The sequence below is a fragment of the Balaenoptera physalus genome (assembly GCF_965194825.1).
Source record: "Balaenoptera physalus genome assembly, chromosome: 18".
Classification (NCBI taxonomy): domain Eukaryota; kingdom Metazoa; phylum Chordata; class Mammalia; order Artiodactyla; family Balaenopteridae; genus Balaenoptera; species Balaenoptera physalus.
This window is the reverse complement of record NC_138899.1, coordinates 11,303,132-11,327,127: the sequence shown is the minus strand read 5'-3', so window position 1 is coordinate 11,327,127 and position 23,996 is coordinate 11,303,132. Positions and strand designations below refer to the sequence as shown.

The 23,996-nt window shown below is 47.9% G+C and overlaps 2 protein-coding genes across 4 annotated transcripts in view; both read left to right on the top strand.

The window, feature by feature from the left end:
• The window catches only part of UBAC2 (UBA domain containing 2), a 161,803-nt gene extending 146,283 nt beyond the window's left edge, over window positions 1–15,520 (top strand). For all 3 annotated transcript variants that reach the window (XM_082434671.1, XM_082434669.1, XM_082434670.1), the window contains 2 exons: window positions 3,464–3,586; window positions 14,318–15,520. In XM_082434671.1, the coding sequence (XP_082290797.1) occupies window positions 3,464–3,586; window positions 14,318–14,425 (231 nt within the window). In that variant the 3' untranslated portion in view covers window positions 14,426–15,520. The remainder of the gene's footprint in view (window positions 1–3,463; window positions 3,587–14,317) is intronic.
• A 1,605-nt stretch (window positions 15,521–17,125) lies between these two features.
• The window catches only part of LOC309647392 (uncharacterized protein), a 64,320-nt gene continuing 57,449 nt past the window's right edge, over window positions 17,126–23,996 (top strand). The window contains exon 1 of the mRNA XM_082434731.1: window positions 17,126–23,591. Within this exon, the coding sequence (XP_082290857.1) occupies window positions 23,555–23,591 (37 nt within the window). The 5' untranslated portion in view covers window positions 17,126–23,554. The remainder of the gene's footprint in view (window positions 23,592–23,996) is intronic.

Below are 23,996 nucleotides of genomic sequence, written 5' to 3'. Positions count from 1 at the left end.
AATCTTTTATTTAGGATTATTGCATCTGTCCATAAATGAAAAATAGATTGTTTTATAATTCTTCTTTCTCATAATAGCCTTCTCTGATTTTTGGAAACAGCGTTATATAGCCTCAAAAAATTAGGTGGGGAGCTCTTCTTCTTTTCTGTTCTCTAGAACGACTTGTGTAAGATGGCAGGTCCTCAAAATTTTCATAGACTTCACCAGTAGATTTTTGGTAGGTAGATTTTTAAGTATTATTTCAATTACATTAATGGCTAAAAGTCTAATCAGGTTTTCTATTTCTTTTTGTAACTTTCCATTGAAGTATAACATACAGAAAAGTTAGCATTATATAAAAGTAATCATACAAATGTACTTTTTTGTGTTTATTTTACTTAACATTTTATTTGAGAGATTTAGCCATATTGTTGCATACAATTGTAGTTTGTTCATTTGAACTGCTGTATAATACTACATCATGTGAATATACTATAATGTATCCATTCTACTTAGTGGGCATTTGGGTAGTTTCCAGTCTTTGAGGATTGCATACAACACTGCTGAGCACATTCTGGTCCCTGCCCTTGGTGAACATGTGTTTGCATTTATGTTGTCCAGGAGTGGAATTTGCTGAGGCATCCACGTATGTGCAGCTTTAGTCAATGCTCCTGAACAATTTTTAAAACTGATTACCAATTTCTATTCCTTCTTGAGTTTTGGCAAGTTACGTTTTTCTAGAAAATTGTCTATTTCATCAAAGTTATTAGCACAAATAAAGTATTCTTATTTAATATCTGTCATTATGTTCCTTGTGTTATTCCTAATATAATTTGTGCTTCTTTCTTTGTCTTTTCACTAAGCATCAGGTTTATTCATTTTATTTGACTTTTTCAACAGTCAGCATTGGGTTTTCATTGATTCCTTCTGTTGTGTCTCTGTTTCCCACTTTATTAACATTTGCTCTGTACTTCATTCTTACCAGTTTCTTTAGACCATTGTTACCTTCTCTAACTTCTTAAATTGTATTTAACTGTTTAATTTTCAGTCTTCATTTTCTTTAAGCTCAATATTTTAAAATTACATCAACTACTTAATTATATCCCACAAGCTTTGATTGGTAGTAGTCTCAATTTTATTCACTTTTAGATATCTTCTAACTTCCATTATGATTTTTCATTTTTGATCTCAAATGTGTGCATTTTTGTTTTATATTAATTATAATTTTGATATTTATTTTTAGTTGCATTATAGTCAGAGAATATAGTCTGTATAATATTTATGTTTTGGTATTTGTGGACATTTCATATAGGACTTAGTGCACTGTCACTTTTTTAATAAATAATTTACTTAGAAAAGAATGTATATTCTCTAAAAATTGAGTGCAGGCTATATATGTCCATCTAGACAAACTTGTTATTTATGTTCTGTATTGTTATTAATTGTCTGTCTGCTTGATCTATCAGTATATGCTGAAAATTAAATATATGTCTAGACGTTTCCACTTCACTTGTAATTTTGTTAAATTTTACTTTCTGTATTTTGATGCTGGCATGTTATATATAAATAATATCAATGTATCTTAGTGATTTTATCCCCAATAATGCCTCTTTTGCCCTTGAGGTCTATTTATTTGACATGAATATAGCAACATCAGTTTGCTTTAATATTTCTTTTTCCATCTCTTTACATCAACTTGTCTATGTCTTTATATTTTCAGTTTGTCTGTTGTTGGGTTGAGGGGAATGGGAGAGATTTCAAAATTGACAATCTCAGCCTTTCAGCTTGTGAGCTTGTCAATGTATATTTAGTGTGATCATTAATATATTTGAATTTATTTCTACCAGTATCTCTCCAGAACAGTTTTGCATAATATCTCTATTTTTAGTTTCCCTATTTTTTAAAAAAACTATCTTTTTTTTATAGTGTCCTATTCTTTTTTTTTAACTCCTTCTGTATCTCAGTCATCTTAAAACTTCTAATTTTATGTTTTTTTTCAGAATGTTGTAAATTTAAGTTCTTGGGGATCTAGTCCTCCTATTTATTGTACACACTGACTCTTGCTCATGATGGGTTTTTTCCTCATGGGTTTTGTAGTTTGGGGTCCGAGTCTTCCCCCACTGGAGCTGTATCTATGAATCCCACCTAATTCCAGGATGAGAGAGTGTCTCTCCAGAGTAACTTTAGATTTACTTCTGCTTGGCTCCTTAGGTGTATCCATCTCCAATCCCAGAACGAATTTTATGTACTTTTCGATGGGTTCTTAGAGCAGATATGTGGTGTAACTTGAACCCCAAATTTCCCTGCAGTTCTCACCTCTCAGGCAGACCGAGATTCTGCTCTTTGGTTGGTTTTTTTCTCATCCTCTCTCACTGGGGGTGCTGCCATTTGAGGTTGTGCCTTTAAGGAGGTAATGAGCTTAAAGTCACTGCCTGTTTCAGACCCAAGGCCTCCTCTCCTGAACCCAAATAGGTGATAAAACCCAAGTAGCTCTGGATTAGCAGGATGTGCTCCCCCCTCACACTCTATCCTCTCTTCTTTACTGCCCTGGTTTTCCAGAGCTTGTTTCTGGCATCTTGGGGCCTCCATCTTCCCTTTATGTTCAGCTATGCATATGAAATATTTTTAAATTTTATCTAGCATGTTTAGGTATTATAATTTTCCTATATTATAATAGGAAAAATTTTAGGTTTTCTTAGTTTCTAAATCTTCCAGAACTAGAAAACATCTAGAAACAGATTTAAGTTGATAAATTTAAAAGGCGGCATATAGGCAAAAATGTCAGTTTTTTAAAAGCATCATGCAGTGCACATGTTTTCTTCACATAGTGGCTTTTTTTCATTGATGACATAGAAAAGGCAAGAAATGACATCGCCACCAATGTGAAGTTATCCATAAAGCCACACAGAGGACAGGTGTGAACCTCTTGTCCCTGCGTGTAAGGTTTACCTTTACATTCCCGAGCCTGTCCCCCAACCTGGGTTTTATCTCCGCCTGCAGTCTCTCTCTGTGGACCTTGCCCAGAATTTACTCAAATTTTAAAAAAGAACAAGAACAGGGAGAAGGGGAGCTGGAGGAGAAAGGGGGGAGGAGCAACATTTTAAAGAGCTGCTGAAGGAAGCTCCAGGTTTCTGGTCGCCTGCCCTGAATTTGCCTCGTGTCTTCCCGAGTCCAGCGGAGTTGGGACAGTGTCGGTGGGGACACCATGGGGCTGAGGGTAGGAGTGACTGCCTGTGTCTTCCACTGCCTTCTGGAGTCAAATTGCACAGATCCCTTTGGCAGTAGCTACTACCTTCTTTTCTCTCTGTGCACCTATTGCAGGCTGCTGATTTTAGCCTATTGATTCAGCTTGCACACAGCAGGTCCATCTGACATTTTATTTCCAGTCTGCATCTGTGACTGCATTGCAAGAGAAAGCTCTTTAGTGCGTCACGATGTTTCTGCTCCTCCCGTGTCTGAACGCTGTGCATTGATCTCTTTGTAGGGAGGAATGATCAACTGGAACCGTCTTTTCCCTCCTCTACGTCAGCGACGAAACGTAAACTATCAGGATGGTCGGCAGTCTGAGCAACAAGCGTCCCCTCCTCTAGAGGTTTCGGAGGAGCAGGTAATCAGAAACACCTGGTACTTACCCTAAACCCATGCTTCACACTCCAAGCAGTTTTGGTGAACGAGACTTGAAAGAAATCAAGCATATAAATACAAAGATTTTGATATCAGGTAAACCACCACCTACACCAGTGATATTAGACACTTGGGCCCTTTATTGGCTACTGTGGGTCTTATGAGTTTGAGGAAGGCATAATTTGAAACAAAAATGCGTTGTGATCGCTTATTTTTAAATCTGTGATATTTCATGTTTACTGAAGTTGGTTCACGACGCAGGCTGGGAGAGAAGGAGGCAGAAGGACAGGGAGCTTCTCTGTTTGTGTGGTTTTCACTTAGGAACCAAGTTAATGTTTTACATACTGAAAAAGCAAATCAACAATGGGGACAATCATAAAACTAAAAGGACACTGAAATAAATGTTCCAGCTGTATCTTAAGTGAATAATATAATCGAAAGGGAGAGGGAAAATTAATTTCAGTAACTTTTGAACGTAATATGCCCTCTTAAAAAAAAAAAGAACTGCAAACCTCAAACTCTTCATGGGTTTATTTTTCATGGTGGTATGAGTACAGCAATTCTGAAATTATATTGTGTGTATTGTAGATTAGAGGAAACGAGGAAATAGGATGATCTAAAGGGACAGGATGTATGCAGCTTAATCTCAGGTGGCTCAGGAAAAATAAATGGGAGAGTGTGTGTGTGTGTGTGTGTGTGTGTAGACAGAAAGCAACTGTGGCAAAGTAATAATTGGTGAATGTGGATGAAGAGTAATTGGGTTCTTTGTGCTCTTCTTGAAATTTTTCTAGAAGTTTGTAATTATTTCACACTAGAAAGTTTTTGAAAATCTAAGCTAGTAGGTTGAGAGCACTTCAGTAACAACCTTTTTAAATTTCGTTCTGCAAATGTTGCTTTCTTCTCATAAAAGCAAATCAAGGTCAGTGTTTCATAGCGAGTCACCCCATGCACTTTCCCCATCCCCTGTTCCCAGAGCCAACAAAAGCCAGTCCGATCCAAGGCACTCGGTCTCTGTGGCAAAGCTGTATGTATCCTGGCTTTTTCTGGAACTCAGGAGGGGCTTCTGGGCAGGGCGCCCACTGGCACCTCTGGGTTAGGCCACCACAAGTGAGAGAAACCGATGGAATATGCCTGGCGAGCTGACCCAACCCCTCGCCCTTAACTTCTCAGCTCAGACTCATCCTTTGAGCAACTCGTTAGGGTTGAGAGATGGATTAAGGAGCCATAGTTCTCTTCCACCTCCATTAGCGAATTTCCAAAAAACTGTTAGCCCCACGATTAGAAAATAAAGCCGAGTAACTCAGCATTTATAAGGCATTTATAATAACAGATTAAAAAATAAACTAATACTCTCAAATTCAGGTGAAAAGAAATAAAGTTCTGTTATATTACTGTTTCCTTGATAGAACCCAGGTCACATCCCTCACAACAGAGCAGCCGTTAACGATAGAAAGTATTTAAAGGTGAAATAGTTCTTAGTTTTGACACTTGAGGGAAAAAAAGTGTCAAAAAATGAAAACAAGGTGAATGTGTGTAATTGAAGTCTTTAGGGTTTTTTTTTTTTTAAATGAATCATTCTCCTTGATCCTCCCAGAATGACGAGAGCGAGGTTAACATGATGTTGGTATCAGTTCAAAATATCCTTTACTTCTTCTTGGCTCTGTTATGAAAAGATGTAAATACATGAGACGTTGTTTTTAACATGCTTCCTTATTCATTGACTTTTCTAAATCTTGTCTTTTCTCTTTCTTGATTATCCTGAAATGGCCTTACAGACTGCCCCGCATTAAGACATGGAGGTCCCCCTCAACATTATTTCTGTAGACTCTCAATAGTTTTTGTGTTAGGTGCTCGAGAGACTGTAAAAGAGAAGAAAGACGTTGTTCTTACCTCAAGACATTTACAGTAATGTTTACAAATGTATAGTTACATATAATCTCTTGGTTAGTTGGAGGCTAGACACTGTCTAAAATATTATTTGGGGTTTCCTTGGTGGCACAATGGTTGGGAATCCGCCTGCCAATGCAGGGGACGCGGGTTCGGGCCCTGGTCCGGGAGGATCCCACGTACCATAGAGCAGCTGGGCCCGTTTGCCACAACTGCTGAGGCTGCGCTCTGGAGCCCACACTCCACAGCGGGAGGGGCCCCCCCAGTGAGAGGCCCCGCGCACCACGACGAGGGGTGACCCCCGCTCATGGCAACTGGAGAAAGCCCGCCCGCAGCAACGAGGACCCAATGCAGCCAAAAATAATTAAATAAATAAATATATTTTTTTAAACAATTATTTGTTAGTAACATTAAGATAGTTTGAATTAACAAAACCTTTTTATGCTTAATTTTTCAATTAGATGTGCTGTACTTTATTTAAATATCAGTCATGTGATTTTAATGCATTTAAGAAACTTAGTAATTTTCTAAACCAAGGAAAAGAGAAATGATTATTTGAGTTTTTTCTGATGTGAGCAAATACTTCAGGAATTTTAGTGAAAGTTATTTAAGATAGGAAATGTAGTCCATCTATTTTGAAAACAAAGAATATTCTAAGAAAGAATGTGCATCCCCTGTTAAGTCTAGTAAGACTCTAACATACGGCCATACGGCCAATGTTTGCCACCTTTTCTACTATTGCTATTAAGTTTCTGGATTTTTAGTTCTTCACGATCCACTCCTACTGTTTTTCAACAAGCACCTTTGCCAGTTCATCACCCCTTGCAGATGCCACCCCAAACCCTACTAGTATCTTAAAAATAAGTGTATGCATTATTGCATTTCTGTCTCTTTTTATTTTTTTCTTCTTAACCAGGGATTTTCATATTACACCCACATGCAAAATTAACAAATAATGAAATTTTGTCATATTGGCCTCATTTTTTTTTTTTTAATCAAAAGGGAAAAAAACTTCCCAAGTTTGTCTCTCTTGAGCCCTCCCCAAGCTTAGAAGGTGACCCTTCGATTTATGCTTAATGGGACGCACAGGTGAAATCGGACAAGGAAGTTAAACAGGACTAACTGAGCCAATGCCGGCATTTAACGAAAGGAGGACAAGCATGGAGTTTACAAATGCTGACTTCCTCACTTCCAATCACATGTTTCCCTCCTTGTAGTCAGCCAGCAGTTATCAGCTGTCCGCTCTGCCCAGTCTAACCACTGGGCTAGGTTCTTGAACTACGGAGATAGGTAAGGCAAGCGATTCCTGCCTGCACGTGGTGCAGAGCCCAGGGTGGAGCCAGGCTCAGGGGCAGCGCTTGCCAGCTGTAATCAAACCTTCCAATGCTGCTGAAGGATTGCCAGTGTGGGAGGGCGGGGGCAGTGCTCTTTGTAAAGATGTGGCCTGGTGAAAAGCGCATCAGATCTGGGGAAGCACAGGTGGGTGGGGCTGGAGCAGAGAGTGACCGCTGGGGCAGGGGCCTCATGTGGGGAAGAAGTAGGGAGGCTTCCCAGCGGTCCTCAGTGGGGCGTGGGCCTCTGCTTCTGTGCTGGAGGCATTAAGGTGCAATGCAGGATTTTAAACAGGGAACCCCATCGTTGGATTTCCCTGGAGGATGGGCTCGACGTGAAAGAAGGGGCGCGTTACGCTCATAACCACGCATGTAGTGTCTTCCATCTCTGCCCAGGGAACGTATTACAGTCCGGGTGCTTATGAGACTCTTGCCCACTCGAGGTATGGTACCACTTCGAACGTTTATGATATGTGAGACCCGTCATGTGGATTCCATTCATGTCCTCTGAAATATCCATCGGCCCTAGAGAGATGGCACACAGACACTCTCAGTCATAGCGGATAAGTAGCGAAATGTATTCAGTGTGAGAGAATCTAACTCTCAGTGAGTCTCTCTTCCATCTCTGGAGTCCTCACCACCGCCTCTGAAAAACCTATCTAAACTCCAAAATGCTCAGCTTATGAAAACTTAGCGCTTCTGCTCTGGGTATCTGGACCCCAGTGAGTTGGGTGTTGGTATAGAGACACCCATGTCATCTGGTTCCCTGGCGGACGGTGAGCTCCATGAGGGCCAGTACCGTCTCTTCCGCGTTTCCCTCCTGACACAGAGCCTGACACACAGCAGGTGCCCGAGTGGCGGTTAGAGCAGGGCTGAACGTGAAGGTGTGGTTGGAGGGCTTCTTTTTCGAAAGAACACTTGTTTTCACTTAAAAATGTGTTAGAGGGTGGTCCTTCGTCAGACCTTTCCACCTCTAATCTCTAATGCTAGTGTTAGAACGTGTTATCCATTAGAATGAAATATTGAGTGGCAATCAAATAATTAACCAGCTTTCGGGGGTGCCTAATTCTTCTGAGTACTGAAAGATGTAAGCAAAGGAGCCCCCCCAGCCTGTAGCCAGGACCTTCTCAGGACTAAACCCTGAAGCAAGCAGGAGAGTGCAAAGATGAGGGGCCACTGAGCCACCTGCGGCCGGGCAGGAGCGTAAGATAACCAGGTACAGTCCACTCAGCCAACCGTGTGATCACAGGGGTTCAGCAGTTCCAAGGAAGAGGAGAGGGGGTCAGCTAATAGGGAATGAGGGTGGCACTGACCCACAGGGATCTGGCATTGAGCTTGCCCTGATTGGTGACAAATGACAGCTATAATGAGGGCAGGGAAGGGCAAGCCTACCTCCCAGGGCCTATCTGGGGTCACTCCTCCCGGCCGGGTGTGCACATGGCCTGGGAAGCGGCCAGCCACCATGGGCAGCCCACAGGGGACTGGTTGGGACTACCTTTCAGGTGGGCATCGTTTTCTGCAAGAGTCAGAATTTGGGAAGTAAGAACCCCAAAAACGATTTGTTTTTGACACCCTTAGCTAAAGGGAAGTTAAAGAAAACCACAGTCTTATTTGAACAAAACAAGCAAAGGAGTGTTTCAAACTGAGAGGAATTGCTATAAATCTCATTGGAATGAACCTCCTACTTCACTTGTGTCAAAGAGTAGTAGAATGTTAAAGTGGGGTTTTATTCATTTTCTTGAGTAAGAATTACCTTGAGGTAGTAGGGGCACAAGTTCCAACCATAGAGGATTAAAAAAAAAAGGAAAGGAAAACCAGTCCAGATTTATCTCCTTTCTCTATAGGTTTCTTTTCTCGTTTGGTGAGGTCTCTCCTTGGGAAGCATATTTCCACCTCGTCCTCCTTTGCAGCACTGCCGGGTGACAGTGACAGGGCTGTCCCGCGGCGCCCGCTCCTGTCCCAGCTCCCAGACCTCGGTCTGGCCTCAGGGGTCCCTGACGAAGAGCAGCTGTTAGAGTCGGAGGTCACTGCAGGGGGACCTTGCGCAAGTGTGTTTCCCTCCCAGTGAGGAGGCTGAGCTACAGTTTCAGTGCCGGCCTCTCCCTGCCATCCTGCCCCTCTCATCTTGCCGCTGGGAAGTTGCATTTTCAATCGTAAGAAACAGGCCTTGGAGATGTGATATTTGAGTCACTTGAGATTTTGTGAATAAGTGATGGGGAAAATGGGAAAAGCATACCATCCTCTTTGGATAATAACCCAGCTACACCTGGCTTCTAAAAGAAGTTAGAGAAAAGGATCGTTCGGGTTTTTAGGCTAGAAACTAAGATGAACTCTATTCTGATGTTTTGTGGTGAGTATTTTAGATGGAAACTTTCCTGTGATGCACAGGCAGGAGGAGGAAGGTACTCACGGGGCTCTGGAATAGAGGAGGAATGTTGAAGGAGATGCGTTTTAGAAGGTTTTCCAGAATGCCGCAGACCCACCAGCGCGGCACTGACTGACATGCTCTTGACTCTGCTGTCTTCCTATCCGACTTCATTCGGGCTGGCCACCTTAGTTTTGTTAGGCCAATTCTTGTTTACGCAATTTAAACGCTAGAAACAGGTAGCAAAGGTCACTTGCTTTGTTCAGCATCGCTGTATTCAGCCATGGCGGGCGGTGTGCGTGTGGGTGTGCTTGGCTGTGGACCCGGGTGGCATCAGGTCCCTGTCATCTGGGGACATGGGCCTCTCCCTGGATGCCAGTGACCCTGGTCCTAGGAGACGGCGTGGTGGTGGCCCTTCTGCTCCAGGACTCCCTCCAGCCACTCTGAAAACAAGCCTGTGTTTGATCTTGTGAAAGACACGTCAGTTCTTTGACCAACAAAGGGTATAAAACTAGCAAAGTGGAAACAGTTCAAGTGAGTGCTGAAAACAAAACCCGAGGGCAGTTTTGTCACGTCGGAGGCTCTGAGGGAGTGATCCTCTACACCCGGCCCAATGGCTTCTCAATAGGACAGAATGATCACAAGAGGGAACGCTTACTGAGCACCTGTTATGTGCCGGTCACCGTTCTAGGCCTTTCACACCTGTCTCTCCTACCCTCAAAGCTGTGAGGAAGCTGGGAGCCCGAGGCTCTAGTCCCCATCCTGGGGCCACACAGTGACTCCGCAGAGCCCCCTCTGCCACCTGGCGGGGTCCCCACCTCCCAGCAGCTGAGGCTGGGGCGCTTCTCTAACAGCTGCCAGCTCCCCTGTGGTTTTATTTTAAGGAATTGTGAACCTCTAGAACCCTATCCGTGTCTTGCTTATGCAACCGCAGGTCTGCGTGGCCTCAGTTTTCTCTTGCTACTGTTGAGCACGGGAGTTCCCGCATCGTGTGCTAAATAAAGCTTCACACTCAGACGGTTACGAAACACACAAGGGTTGTGCAAGTCGGGCGCCGATAAACACGGAGGACCACGACGGTGATTCTCGGTGTCCACCACGGGGGCTGCAGCTCTCTGCTGCGGCCCTTACCGCCTTGGCCGTGAGCTGCTGAGCCCCCGAGGAAGGGCAGCGGTGGGAGGCACAGCCCCCTGCCTGGCTGCGGCCGCCCCAGCCAGCGCCGTCCTCTGCAGGATGACGGGGCAGCCAGGAAACATGGTCGGGACCCCTCTCTCTGTCCTTCTTCTGGTTTTCTGATCGTTACCCTCATACCCATGCCCAAGCATGCCATTTCATGTTTTGTAGACGTTTACAGTTTGGGACACTAAAGGAAACTTACAGATGCCCTTTCTTCCTGTGCTCCTTCAGTTTTTAAATAGCGTTAACACTGTTTCTACTTTGTGAGCTTTCTCATCTGGTCAAAGTACCAGGTCATTCAGCAGTGAAAATGCTCTAATCACACTCGTCTTCTCACCCCTGAAGAAATGCAAAAGGCTCCAAAGCCAGCTTTAGGCAAAGGGCTGTGATGGCCACTCGGCCACTGCCTGCACAGAACAGCGAGCATCCTTTTCAGTGGAGACCTGTGGAAACCAGCTCAGCTGTCAAAGCCAGTGACGGCACGTGTGGTTGTGCGTCTGCAGAGAGAATGAACCTGGAGGAAGCCTTGTGTGCAGGGAATGCGTTTCTCCTCACACCAGACATCACCCCCTCGGGCGCGGCCCGGCCACCCCCGCCAGACCCAGGCGCTTCTCCCTCGGGGCCGCGGTGACGCGGCCGCTCTGCTGTGTGTGTGCAGCAACCCGTGCTCAGCATCTCCTGGATTTCGGACCAGACTCGGAGTCAGTGGAGAGGGAACTCCAGTACAGTTGGAAGCTGTGGCCGGCAGCCCCGCCTGGTACCAGCGCCGGGGCGAGGCTCACACGGCATCAGCTCCAGGTTATGAATCGTGAATCGCCAAACAGATGGATTTGTTCCTGTCGGCTGGGTGCAAAGAGGCAGCCAGGCGTTAGCTATGCTTGAAGTACTAGAGGTGACAGAGGTGACAGCGAGTGTAGCATTTGCCACACTGTTCACCGTCATTGAGAGAGGCCAAGTCATTGGCCCGTGGTGTCATGTCCGTGGGCAACAGAGACAAGGCAGGCAGAGCTGCCCACCCCCTCACTGGCCACGTTCACTCCACTAAAGATAGTGGTCCTTAGCCGGAAGTGACTGGAATAAACATCATGAAAGGTTATTTCAATCCAGGAGTGTATGAAATAGCCTGGCCGGAGTACCCAGACCAGTGAGGTGGTTTCTCCCTGTTGACACACATCCAGCACGGGTCCTGTGGCCCCGCTCCCCGAGTGACACTCAGTGTGAAATGACCCCAAGGAAAGGGAAAAGTGCGGATTCTGAGAGTTGAACGGCAAAACTGATGTGTCACGTGTGGCAGGAGCCTGAAATAGATTATCAAGCAGATACTTGTGAGAGGTAAAGGGCCTTGTGGTCTGAAGGCACCAAACTGATCCTGTTGACACAGGATGCCACCAAGACATTTGCACTTCTCGCCACGTCGGGAGAGATGTTAGTGGCATTGCAACAGATAATAATATGAAGTTTGAAACTGGTTAAAATTCAAAAAACCTGTTGATGAGCCACTTGGATAGAAAGGGGAGGGCTCTGGTGAGTTCTGGGCCCTGCCTTTGGCCTTGTCTGCTTGGCATTTTAACTTGAGTGACGTTGTAGAGCTTATTAGCAAATGTGCTAATCAGATGTGAGGATGATAGAGTTTGAGGGAGCTAACACAGGAAACAACAGAATTTAAGCTGACAGAGTTTTGGTTGGCTAGAAAACGATCAGAGGACGTTCGACAGAGATGCTCCCAGTCGTAAACCTGGAAGAGCAGATACAGACTTACTCGGAGGCCCGGCTTGAGCGCATTTCACTCAGGGTTTATAGCAGGCCCGCTAACTCACCACCCCAGGGTGCTGTAGCTACATGCTCGGGACGTGTACATGCACACACATGCATGCACACCCACTGTGCCAAGGGCTGGGATGGCACAGTCTAGCTGCCCTCTGTCCTGGGCAGACCACGCCCGCAGTACCATATTCTGCAGCAGCACAAATGGGTGAGCGCTGGAAGGGGAGGGGCAGGCTGGAAAGTGCTGGATTCTGAAACACAGGGATGAACGAAGGCAGCCAGGGCTCTTAACAGTATGGTGGTAAGAAGAAGCTGTCGGCCCTAAGTCACAGCCTGGAGGAGCACAGGACAGAGGTCAGTGGGACCACAAGACCCCTACTCTGGGTTTCTCCTCGGCTGGGAAACGTGGGAAAGGGACACGGGCCGCGAGATCAGTGGACGAAGACGAGTTAACCAGGCCAAGGGCAAAGGGGAGAGCCTCCCAGCAGAGGACACACCGGCAGCAAAGGTGGGAGACACGGAGCCACACGGCCTGGGACGGACCAGGAGCTGCGTGCCTGCGGAGGTGGGGAGGCCACTCGAGCGCCTCGTGCAGAGAAAGGAATGGGGCTGTTTCCTGTGGCTTAAAAAGGCAAATTAGGGCCTTTGAAGTCCCACAGGCGGTAACTAATTAGACTCAGATTCGGCTCCCTTGAGGAAGAGCTTTCCATCCCTGCCAGTGGGTGAAGAAGTGTTCCTGAGACTCCGGAAAGGGCCACTTTTTCCCAGAGCAGGAGATGGAAGCAGGGATCCCTGCCGTTCTGCCCACGCCGGCAGTCGGTCCGTTAACCCCGGAAGCTGAGCTGGAAACCGGCGGTCTCCTCCCCCAGGCCGGCCTTTAGGAGGCGTGTGTGCAGGTGGAGAACTGGAAGGAGGTTCCTTAGAGGGAGGACCCTCACTGTGCTTTCTTTGAATCCTGGTCTTAACAGCCCACCGATGAGGGATCACAGCGTCAGTTCCAAAAACACCAGCTAGAACCCCGGCTTCTGAAAAGTGGGCCGAGTCTCCTCCCAGCCGGTTAGCCTCTCCCTAAGGCCCCCTGAGGGACGAGGAATCTGGGGTCTCAGTCACCCCTGCGGCCGCCCGCTTGCCCGGCCTGCCCTCGCCCTCCCGCGCACACCCCCCTCAGCTGGGGGGAAGGAGAGGCAGCGGGGCTCTGACCACTGGGGAGCCCCAGGGCATCGCGTTCTACCAGAAGGAAGGTTAGAAGTGGTGACTAAGTCCCCAGCCCCTTGTCAACTCACACCTCGTTGGAAATCTCAACATTTGTAAGAGTATCACTTTTCACTATATATTATTGCAAATGTAGTATATTTCAAAATAAGTTAAAAAAAAAAAAAAGCAACACCTGCGGCTAGTCCAGGGTCATAAGTGTTTTTATAATACATTTTAAAGTGGGAAAACAGGTTACGAATAAACTGTAGTGACACTGCCTGTTTTGACCTTGGAGACTGCCTGTATGTAAAAGTACAGGAAACCTGTACTTTCACAGATTCGGGATTTGTGGTCGAAAAGATGGAGGCCTCGACCTCCCTGCTCTCGGTGGCTTTAGCTGCCTCCTCTAAGCAGTTCTGCCCGGGCTTCGCCCCCTGTGCGCAGCTGCTGCCCGCAGGCCGGCGGGGACTCTGGGGACGCTGCACCTGCCGTGAGACGCTGGGCGGGCGGGCGGGGTGTGGCGGGCTCCCCAAGGCCGTGCTCTGCCTGAGCCACGCCAGGAACGCAAAGGCGCGTGTACCCTCGGAGCCCACCAGCCTCAGGACGCCTGCGGCTTGGATAAGCTCTTCCTCGGGAGTCAGATTCGACCCGGAAGGAGTGTGGCTGGTGCAGACCTGCTTCCCAGGCCCCGCGCCGCAGCTCGGCTGCCCTCTGCTCATCCTGGCAGGTCACCGACCCTCGGAAGCCCCCTTCCTCGTCTCTAAAGTGAGGACTCAGTGAGAAAATGCGTATTTATTGTCTGTATATAGTGAGCACGTTAAAAGGTTGAGCCGGTTGTAATTTTATAAGCATCAGATTTCACACTGAAATGAAAACCTGTTGTGTTGTGTGTTTTTCATCTGTCCTACAGAACTCACACGAGGAACATTCTGGGGCTGGTGGGTCAGTGGCAGTGTCGTCAGCCTCATCAGGCTTCTGGTTTTGTTTCTGTTTTCAGGTTGCCCGGCTCATGGAGATGGGATTTTCCAGAGGTGACGCTTTGGAAGCCCTGAGAGCTTCAAATAATGACCTTAACGTGGCCACCAACTTCCTGCTGCAGCACTGACGGTCCCAGCGGACAGCACAGGGGCTGGCGGGCTGCTGACCACAGCGGGTGCCGTCCCGCTACCGGCTCAGCCCCAGGACCCTGCACTCTCTGACGCGATGTTCTCGCTGTCCTCTTGAGCAAAGGGTGGTCCCCGCTGCTCCCTCCCTTAATTCCAAGATCATTACCATTAAGTATCCAAAATAAGTTTGCCATTAAGGTAGCATGTATTTTCTATCTTTATTTTTTTATGGAGTATTTTCCTTGGTTTGGAGAATTAATCTCCCATTCCTAATGTGTTTTAAATGCATTAAAATTGCAGATATCTGCAAGCAGTTGAATAGCACTCCAGATGGGAAATTACCGCTATTGTCATATTCTTTTTACTATAATGCATCTTCCTACATTATATCTGATCATAAGTGCTGGAAATGGGACTGTTACTCAGAAAGGACCTGTCAAATTTTCTTTATGGACTTTTTTCATTGCTTTTTTTTTTTTTCCCCCCCTCAAATTTGCTTTCAAACCCAGGTGGCTGTTCAGAGTCCCCACTCCCTAGGGATGATCAGTTCATACCTGCCGCACGCAGAGTTGGCCAGGCCCGGCCACTGAGGGAGGGACAGGGAACTGAGCCCTCTTCCGCCTGTCCCAGCCCGCTCCCGTCTAGGGGGTTTTTCCCAACTACTCCCTGCTTCCATTAAAAAACAATGATAAGAATCAGGTACCGATTCGAGGTTCTGGAATACTCCGTGAAACATAACTGGAGTTAATTTTGCTTAGAATATCCACAGTTAGCCACTCAGGCTAGGAGTAAAAATGGGACAAAGAGAAGAGCGGGCTCCCTGGAGCAGTACGGGGCGTCCTAGCTGCAGGGCCGGCCCCTCTGGAGGCAGGTTCCACCTGGCCCTGGGGTGATCGGATATCAGCCTGAGGCAGGGTAGACTGACCCCACCGTGGGGAGGAGGGGGTGGCCGGAGCAGATGAGCCTGAAAAGATCTAAAGCAAGATTTAAGGAAACTTGCAACTATTGTGTTCTGCAAAGCCAGCAGAAGTGTTGCAAACTGATGCAAATTTAGACATGCGTGGTACTTACAATAAAGTTTTTAATGTGTTTTACTTTTTGGTGTTTCTTTATTAGACTTACCTAAATAAAACTTTGTTCTAGTCTGTACTATTCTTTACCATCCAAACAAAAAAAAAGTTTTTTTTTATCAGACTGCTCATCTTTCTTCAGAAGATTTGGGTGCTTTCCTTGAAGTGAGAGGAGCCCTTTGATTCCTGTAAGTAGGACTGGCCCTGTGAGACCCCATTCTGAGGCTTGTTGGGGCCGTCAGGCTGCTCAGAATGGGGGCTGAGGTGAGTGTCTGGGAGCCTAGCTGGTTCCAAGCACAGGCCCTGACTTGATCTGAGTGTCCCCATCTCAGGTGTAAGGACAGTTGACAGTAATGGGACGTCCCTGACCACGGTCACTGGCAGGGCATCACTAGAGGGCCTAGGAGTGTGGATGTGTGTATGACCTCTGCAGCAAATCTAAACCCACCCTCTGGGCCTCCAGTGCGAAAAAGAGCAACCTATCCAAAAATACACCATCTCCTGAGTTCCTTCTCACCTCCAGAGAGTGCCTAGTGAAGCGAAATCAAACCAGAGGCAAAATTCTCCCTCGAGACTTTTCACTGCTTCTCTCCCAGAGGATGGAGAGCAGAGAGCCCACTGTTGGGATCACAGGGTGAGGCTTAAAGAGGATTCACCACCCCAAGTTCTTGTTTGTTTTCTTGTCAGGATTCCCTCCTAAATGAGAGAGCCTTGTCCAGCTGAAAGGAGCCTCGATGACCCTCGACTTCAGTCCTTTACTAGAAATCGAGGTCCGTACAGGTGGCGTGACCATTGGACATGCACCGACGGTGGCAGAGCCAGGACCCCTCAGGTTTGTCCTGGCTTCTTTCAACCTCTTTTCCAGTTCCCTGCGGCTGCCAAGGTCTAACCTTCCCAGTGGTGACCCGTTATTTTAAATCCTTTTCCTGCAGCTTCCGGGCTGTTGTCCCCCTTCGGCTGTCACCACCCTCTAGGGCGTCCCTGACCCCACCCACACCCCCGCACACCCTCCACGTCTGACTTCACTCTCGGACCAGTTGCTGCAGTTCCCACCCCGACCTGCTCTTGCTTTCTGCACATTTGATACAAACGGCACCCACCACCGGAGTGTGAGTTCCCGAGGACACCCACACCTCTTGTCAAGACACCCGGAAGTCTTTCAGGCTGATGGGACCCCTAAAGGACCCCATTTGCGTTCATGCATGGGGACGCGTGCCGTAGTGGGGCATCAGCAAGCCACTCGGCTTGGTTTCCTAAGAAAAGATCATTTAGGCTTTTGATTTTGTGCAAAAGTTATCAGATTGGGCCTAATTTGCAAGTGAGCAGATTCCAGATTGTAAAATAAGAAAGAAGAAATTGTCCACAGTGAGCCACCCCTCCCCTTCCCAAATAAAGGAAAACCTGCCTTCGAAGTCCTGATTCATAAACCTAGACTGAGTTCGGGATTCGAAAGGTAAACATTTTGAGGAACTTGAGCACCTGTGCTCCGGTGCCTCAGGCCCTGCCCTGCCCTGCCCAGGGCTGCTCCTGGAATCGGGTCACCCCTCCCCACAGTCAGCATCTGTCCTTCTGGCTGCTCTAGACCTGGGCTCTGCTGTCCTGCTGGGAAATTCCAGCCCCCCGTGCAACCTGCAGGGGCAGTGGGAGGAGAGAAGGAAAGTTTCATGTGTTCCACCTCCAGACTTTCCCCTGGGGACTGTCCTGGCTGCCTGCCTCCTGCCCCACTCCCCCTAGCTCCCACCATGTCGCAGGGCCCCGGGGCTCCTCCCCTGTGCTGGCCGCCCTCCTATCAGCGCCGAGAAGGGAGGGCCCCCGAGGGACGCTGCGGGGAAACCCTCTCTTACTGTGCGAGGCCAGGATTCCTCCTGTGGGGCCAGAATTGTCTTTCCAAACCACTAAATGTGCCCAAAGCCAGGTCCACCCAGCTCTCCCCAGGCTGCTCCCAACTACCCAGGGCTCCTGGGAAACCGCAGCTGCTCTCCTAACACTGTCAACATTCAAGGTAAGGATTTTGACCCCCCAGACTTTGCAGGAGCCTTGGTGGTGATGCAGTGTCTCCCTGTGAGATTAAATTGGCATTAAGGACAAGTCTCCTTTTCAAAAGTGGCCCGGTAGACTGGACTTGATGTCTAAACAGCCGACTGGACTTGATGTCTTTCGGGGTCTTTAACCGGAGGCCCTGGGTTCCTGTGGTGCCGCCTCACAGCCTTTGTAAACCCCTTATTCTGAATTTAGCACTTGAGTTCAGTACAAAGATTGTGGCTGTCAGGTAATCTCTGTGACGCTTCCCCCTCACTTCCAGGCCAAAGGTAAAGGGGAGGAGTTATCAGAAGGCCGCAGGGAACCCAGGGGCGAAGGCCTGTGTTGTGGGAAACGGGGTCCCAACTCCATGCTCCTCGGCCTCTTCTGGTCCCCCTGCCCCTGCGGAGATGCACTGGGCCCCCTGGGTGGGCAGTGGGGAACCCGAGCCCAAGTGGCTGACTTTTCTGTCCTACAAGATTTCCATTTCATTCCTTCACAGGGGACCGTGGTCAGTTTTGCTCTTTTGCTATCCTAAGAGCTGTGTGTGTGGAGTTTTTATTGTAAGATTATGCAGTGATGTTCCACGGAAGTACTGCGTTGTGTCTGAACATTGCTCAGCCTAGTACTTTCTGTGCAAATTTTGTAAAACCCTTATTTCGGTAGCCTGTACCTGACCCCAGCCTTTCCCATGCATCAGGCCGCCAGGGTCAGAGGTCCTTTCAGAACCCCGCAGTGGGCATGGAGGGTCAGGGCTCCCTCGTCAGCAGGCTGGGTCCTGTCCAGTTTAAATCCACACAGACATAAATGTGACATCAACACCTGCTGGTGCCTTAAGGACCTGTTTAAAGGGGGAAAGCTCACTTGTTTTGTTCAAGCAAAACAGTCAAATAATTGGAAAAGCCAGCCCCTCAGTAGAGTGGACAGAGACAGCCCCGGTGTCAGCAGAACAACAAGTAAAGCCCAACACCCACTCCCAGCCTGTCTTCTTTCTGAGTGTATGAGGGGCCATTTTAAACATTTATGAAATTTCTAAATTCAGAGCTCAAAACCACTCCAAATTTGAGGATACTGTTGGTTTGGGCAGAGGAGGGAAGGAAGTGGATATATGGGAAGAGGGCACGGGGCATACAGGGTGCCTGTTTCCCTCTTGTTTTTAATAGTTTACATAGATGCTATACGTAGTATAGGGGTTCAGAATGAGCTATATAATGAGGATTATTTTGAGCTAAAGGCAGTTGAGATCCTGTGGGTTCAAGGGAAACTACTGCCCTTCCCCTTACTACCTAGAGGAGTTGAAACTGGGGATTTTTCCCAGGAAAGAATTATTACCACAGATAGATTTCACCAAAGTGGCCCCATCTGTGTGTCAGGACAAACATCTAATTACCCAACATCTGCTCTTCTTCTCGTCCTGTGAGTGACCCTCCCGTCCTCAGAAGCCCCGACCCTGTTCCTCAGCTCAGGATGGCGTCTAGACCTCATTTTACCTTTCTGTCTCTGACCCTCTCATGTACGTGGGCTTCCTGTACATACGAAAAACTAAATTGTATTTTCTCTGTCTCATGTCAATTTAATTCTTAGACCAGCCAGAAGAACCTAGAAGTTAGAGGAAACCTAACCAACGTTACTCTTCTGTATTACGAAATACTCAACAAAAAGTTGAAACTCTCCAAAGAAATCTCGCATCCCCCCTTAAGGGCTTGCAGACTTCTTCCAGAGGTTCAGACCGAGCGGGCCTAGTTTATCCCCTACATTGGGAGGGCCCCAGGGCCCAGGCTGGCAGAATGTGGCTGCAGCCCCAGGGCATTAGAATGGGGGGGGGGGGGAGACAGCATCCTTGGGGAACTTCTACTGTGCCCCTCATTTCACAGTGAGGACACTTCCAGCCGAGCTCCTGGTAGAGATTTGGGGAGGGCACAGCATGTCCTCAGGACTTTCCATGGATTCAGACACTTTCCAGGAGATTCCTTACATGGTCCAGACCTTATCCCACCTGTCCAAAGCTGGTGGATATCCTCAGAGTGCCAGACCCAGGCCTCCCCTGCACTGTGATGTCTGGTGGGGCTTGTGGCTTGGGTGGGAATTAATCCACTTCTGTCCCATCTATGCTCCCAGCCTAACCATGTTGGGGTCCAGTTGAAACAGGAGGGAAGGGGGCAGGGCACAACCTTTAAAAGAATGACATAGCAATAGGACGTGACAAAAACTGGTTAGAACCAAGTAGGTCCAAGATGGCGGAAGATTCAACTTCCAGTAGACCTTGAGCCTCATTATACGCTCATTGTAATACATTAGCTGCTAAACGACACACCCACCAGCACCATGACAGTTCTGAGGCTAACCATATAAAAGGCCAAAAGGTGGGCAGTGGCCCAATACCTGGAAATCTTCCACCCCTTCCCCGAAATAAGTGAAATAATCCTCCCACTCATTAGCCTGTGAAATTACCCAGCCCATAAGAACTACCCACCCCATGTTTCAGGGCCTCTCTCGCCTTCTGAGATGGACCACACTCTGTCTGTGGAGTGTGTTTCTCTCTGGATAAATCTACTTCTTACCTATCACTTCGTCTCCCACTGAATTCTTTCTGCGAAGCAAGACATCAAGAACCTCAAATTCACCGGGAACACAAAAGCGCCTCCGGTGCAGGACAAAGACCTGCCAGGACTGAGGACTGAGGAAGGGGCTGGGACCCGGGGCCTGGGGTCAGCACCCCACAGAGCAGGATACCGCGTTCCAGAACCAGCTGCAGTGCTCCAGGGGACCCTCCCAGAACCTGAGCTGAGTGATACTCCTGGTGAACCTGACAGGTAACCAGTGATTCTATGAATGCCAGGATATTTTCAACTTACAGTGGGTTTATCATAAATCAAGGAAGACCTGTATATATACATACATACACGCATACACACATATATGCTTATGTATTATGTATATATATATATACAGAAGCCCATATATTAAATATTTTAAGTTAAAACATGTCAATGTAATTAATTCACCAGTCTTCTGGTGTTGATGTCGCCAAAGCCTTTTTTACTTTTTTTAATTATAGTTGTACTAATTAGAAACTTGTGTCTTTCATAATCCACGCCCATATTGCATCATTTATGAGTTCCAGTTTGGATTTTTTAATTAAAGTTAGCCCCAGAACTCAGCAAAGCAATCAGATTGTGCGTCATCTTGGATTTTTACATTTTTTCCAACGTCCTATAAATGTTACACTCACATCTATTTTGACAGCACGTTTGGTTTTGTAAGCAATTCACCTTTATCAAACTTTCCAAAGCGTTCAGCTGAGTTCTTGTAACAACAACTCTTTCTTTTTGCCTTTATGCTTTATTGGTTTTTGTAATACTTATTTAATTTTGATAGCAACTGATGTGAAAAGGTTTGGGAACAAACACAGCTGTCTCTTGAGGTGCACAGGGCCCCAGTTGTGGGCACAGAAGAACAGGGGCTGGGGAGAGGCCACCAGCCACAAGCAGGCTGTGAGTGGTGGGCAACCCTCAGACCCACACAACTCCTGAGATGGCTAAGTGGGGTCTGCTAAGAGAATTTCTATCGTAGCATCAATCAAGGATAGCGAGAAAGGCATTCATATTAGGAGAACCGCCAAAGAGGTCTCCCAAAGGGCGGCAGTAAGAAAGTTTAGGGGCCTCTGCCCCTGATTTCTTATTCTGCTGCCTAGATGGCCCCCAAAACCTCACTGAGCTGGAACAGATGAGTAACAGTTCCAGTGCCATGATTAGGGGACAGGGTTTCTTGCTCAGCATCCCAGGTGCAGCAAGCCTGTCTCCCAGCTCCCAGCTTCCCTGCCTCCCACCATGAGGTCCTAGGAAGAGCACGGTTTGGGAGGGGAGTTTCCCCCTCTGACCCTTCTTGAGCTCTTGTGGCTGGACTAATAATAAAATTGACCCAAGACAGACTCACAGGAGAGAAAGAAACAAATATGAATTTTTACACAGGGAGGTCTCATAGAAACAGGACCTAAGAAGTGGCCAAAGCAGGCAGCTTCTATACTTTTTAGACAAAGAAACAAATTTGTGAGGAAATGACAGGACAAAGAAACTTTGGCTTTGGTGCTTAATTAGTGAAGAATCTAAACAGAATTGGGGCGTGGGGTAGTCAATGAAATAAGTAACAAGGTTTGCTTATGCAGGCTTTTTGCCCGAACTCCCCCTCTCCTTCTACTTCCAGGTGCAGGGAGTGAACCTTTCATAGGAGAGATTTATTTCCTGCCTTCAGGGAGACAGAGATGAGGGTCAGAGTGTCCCTCTTACATCAGCTCTTCCTTAAGTAACTTTAATTCAAAATAACCAATATGCCATTGGTGCACATTTGGGGGCACATTTGGGGGCCCCCTGCCCCGGCCCCTGACAGCATCGACCGGACGTTCAGCGCAGTCGACGCTGAGCGGGGCGTCCCCGGCCTCACTCTCCCTGCCTCTGCCCTCCTCTCGCCTCCTCCCCTCTCTTTTCAGGTTTCTCTCCAGCACTGTTTGATACCAGCCCCACGCCAGCCCTTGTTTTCCCAGATGAGGGCGGACACCAGCCAGAGGCTAAACCTTCAAGTCCCCCCACCGAAGCCAAAATGAAAGCTACCAAAGATACACCAAGACGGGTACCGGGCAAACCCCGCGGACTCACAGGAAACCAGGCTGCACTTGCTGGGCTTGCCCGTCTCGCCCGCAGAAATCCCAGCGCTCAGAGCTGAAAGGACATCAGCCGGTATCCTGATGAGCATCCTCCTTTCGCCCTGGAGGCCAGGTTCTGGAACTGCCAGTGACTCACTGAGGCTGCCTGGGGCCCAGGAGGCCTGGAACCCACGTTCTGTGGGTCCCCACCCGGAAGGCATCCCCTCCAGCCCCACCTGCCTGCGGTGGGCTCACTGGATGAAGGTTGGAGGTGAGAGGCAGAGCTCTCAAGGCCACGCTTCCCACGGAAGGTGCTTCCAGGGACCTGAGTGTGAAGGTTCCCGAGTCGGTTGCTTGCACAAGCTCAGCGGAGGAGCTGACATCAGAGTTTATGGAAAGGATTGCGGTTACTACTGGTCTCTGTCACATCCCCACACGCATAACCAGAGCCCTCTGTGAACAGAGGAGAGGAGCACATGGATGAAACAAGAGATAAGGTGAACAGCCTTCTGCAGAAGTTCCCAGACTTCCCTGGTGGCGCAGTGGTTGAGAATCCGCCTGCCAATGCAGGGGACATGGGTTCAAGCCCTGGTCCGGGAAGATCCCACATGCTGCGGAACAACTAAGCCCGTGCGCCACAACTACTGAGCCTGCACTCTAGAGCCCACGAGCCACAACTACTGAAGCCCATGTGCCTAGAGCCCGTGCTCCACAACAAGAAGCCACCGCAGTGAGAAGTCTGTGCACCGCAACGAAGAGTAGCCCCCGCTCGCCACAACTAGAGAAAGCCGGCAAGCAGCAGCAAAGACCCAACGCAGCCAAAAATAAATAAATAAATATATTTATTTAAAAAAAAAAAAGATGAAGAGGCTTCTGCAGAAGTTCTCAACAGAGGAGGGCAGCCGAGCAGGCTGGGAAAATCATCTTTAGGCTGTGGGATGGGCAGGGCGATGCATGACGGCTGCTCAGTAAACCCAGGTCATCAACTTGACCGAGGGAGAAGCAGCGTGGTAACCTGTACCATGTACGATGTGGCACCGTGGGCACCCCCTGCTCCTCCTACAGCTGCAGCCACCGCTTGGCCCTACATTCTGGTGTCACCTCCACCGACCGCAAGCTCACTCCCCAGCATGAACTCCACACTCGCTTCAGTGTAACATTTTTAGTTCTTAGAGGTGCCTAAGAAAACTGGTGGGAATAATAACATTCACTGTGTCTTGGCTTCTGTTATTCTTTCAACAGGTGGTAGGAGGTGTGAAGTTTGAAAGAAGAGAGCAGGATCCACTTATTTTCCTTAAATCGGGTAGAGAGATGAAGACTACTGTATCATCTGGCGGGGGCTGCCACGAAGTCCCACAGATGGGGGGGCTTCGACAACAGAAGTTAATTTCCTCACCATTATGGAGGCTGGAAGTCTGAGGTCAAGGTGTCGGCAGGGTTGGTTTCCTCTGAGGTCTCTCTCCTTGGCTTGTAGACAGCTGTCTTCTCTCAGTCTTCACATGGTCGTCCCTCTGTGTGTGTCTGTGTCCTAATCTCCTCTTCTTATAAAGACACCAGTCATCTTGGATTAGGACCTAACCACCTCATTTTAAAGACTCTGTCTTCAAATACAATCACATTTGGAGGTACTGGGGCTTGAGACCTCAGCACATGAATTTGTGGGGGAACCCAATTCATCCAATAACAAATCCCTTGGGGATGGAATTAAAGGTCACGATGCTGACAAAATGCCCCTCCTCACCCCACTCCACAGTGATGACGAACACTGGGGCAGAAAGGAGGCAGGTAACCTGCCTCATCACACCTAAATAATAATAAAACCTACATTTTAAAGCAGACCCT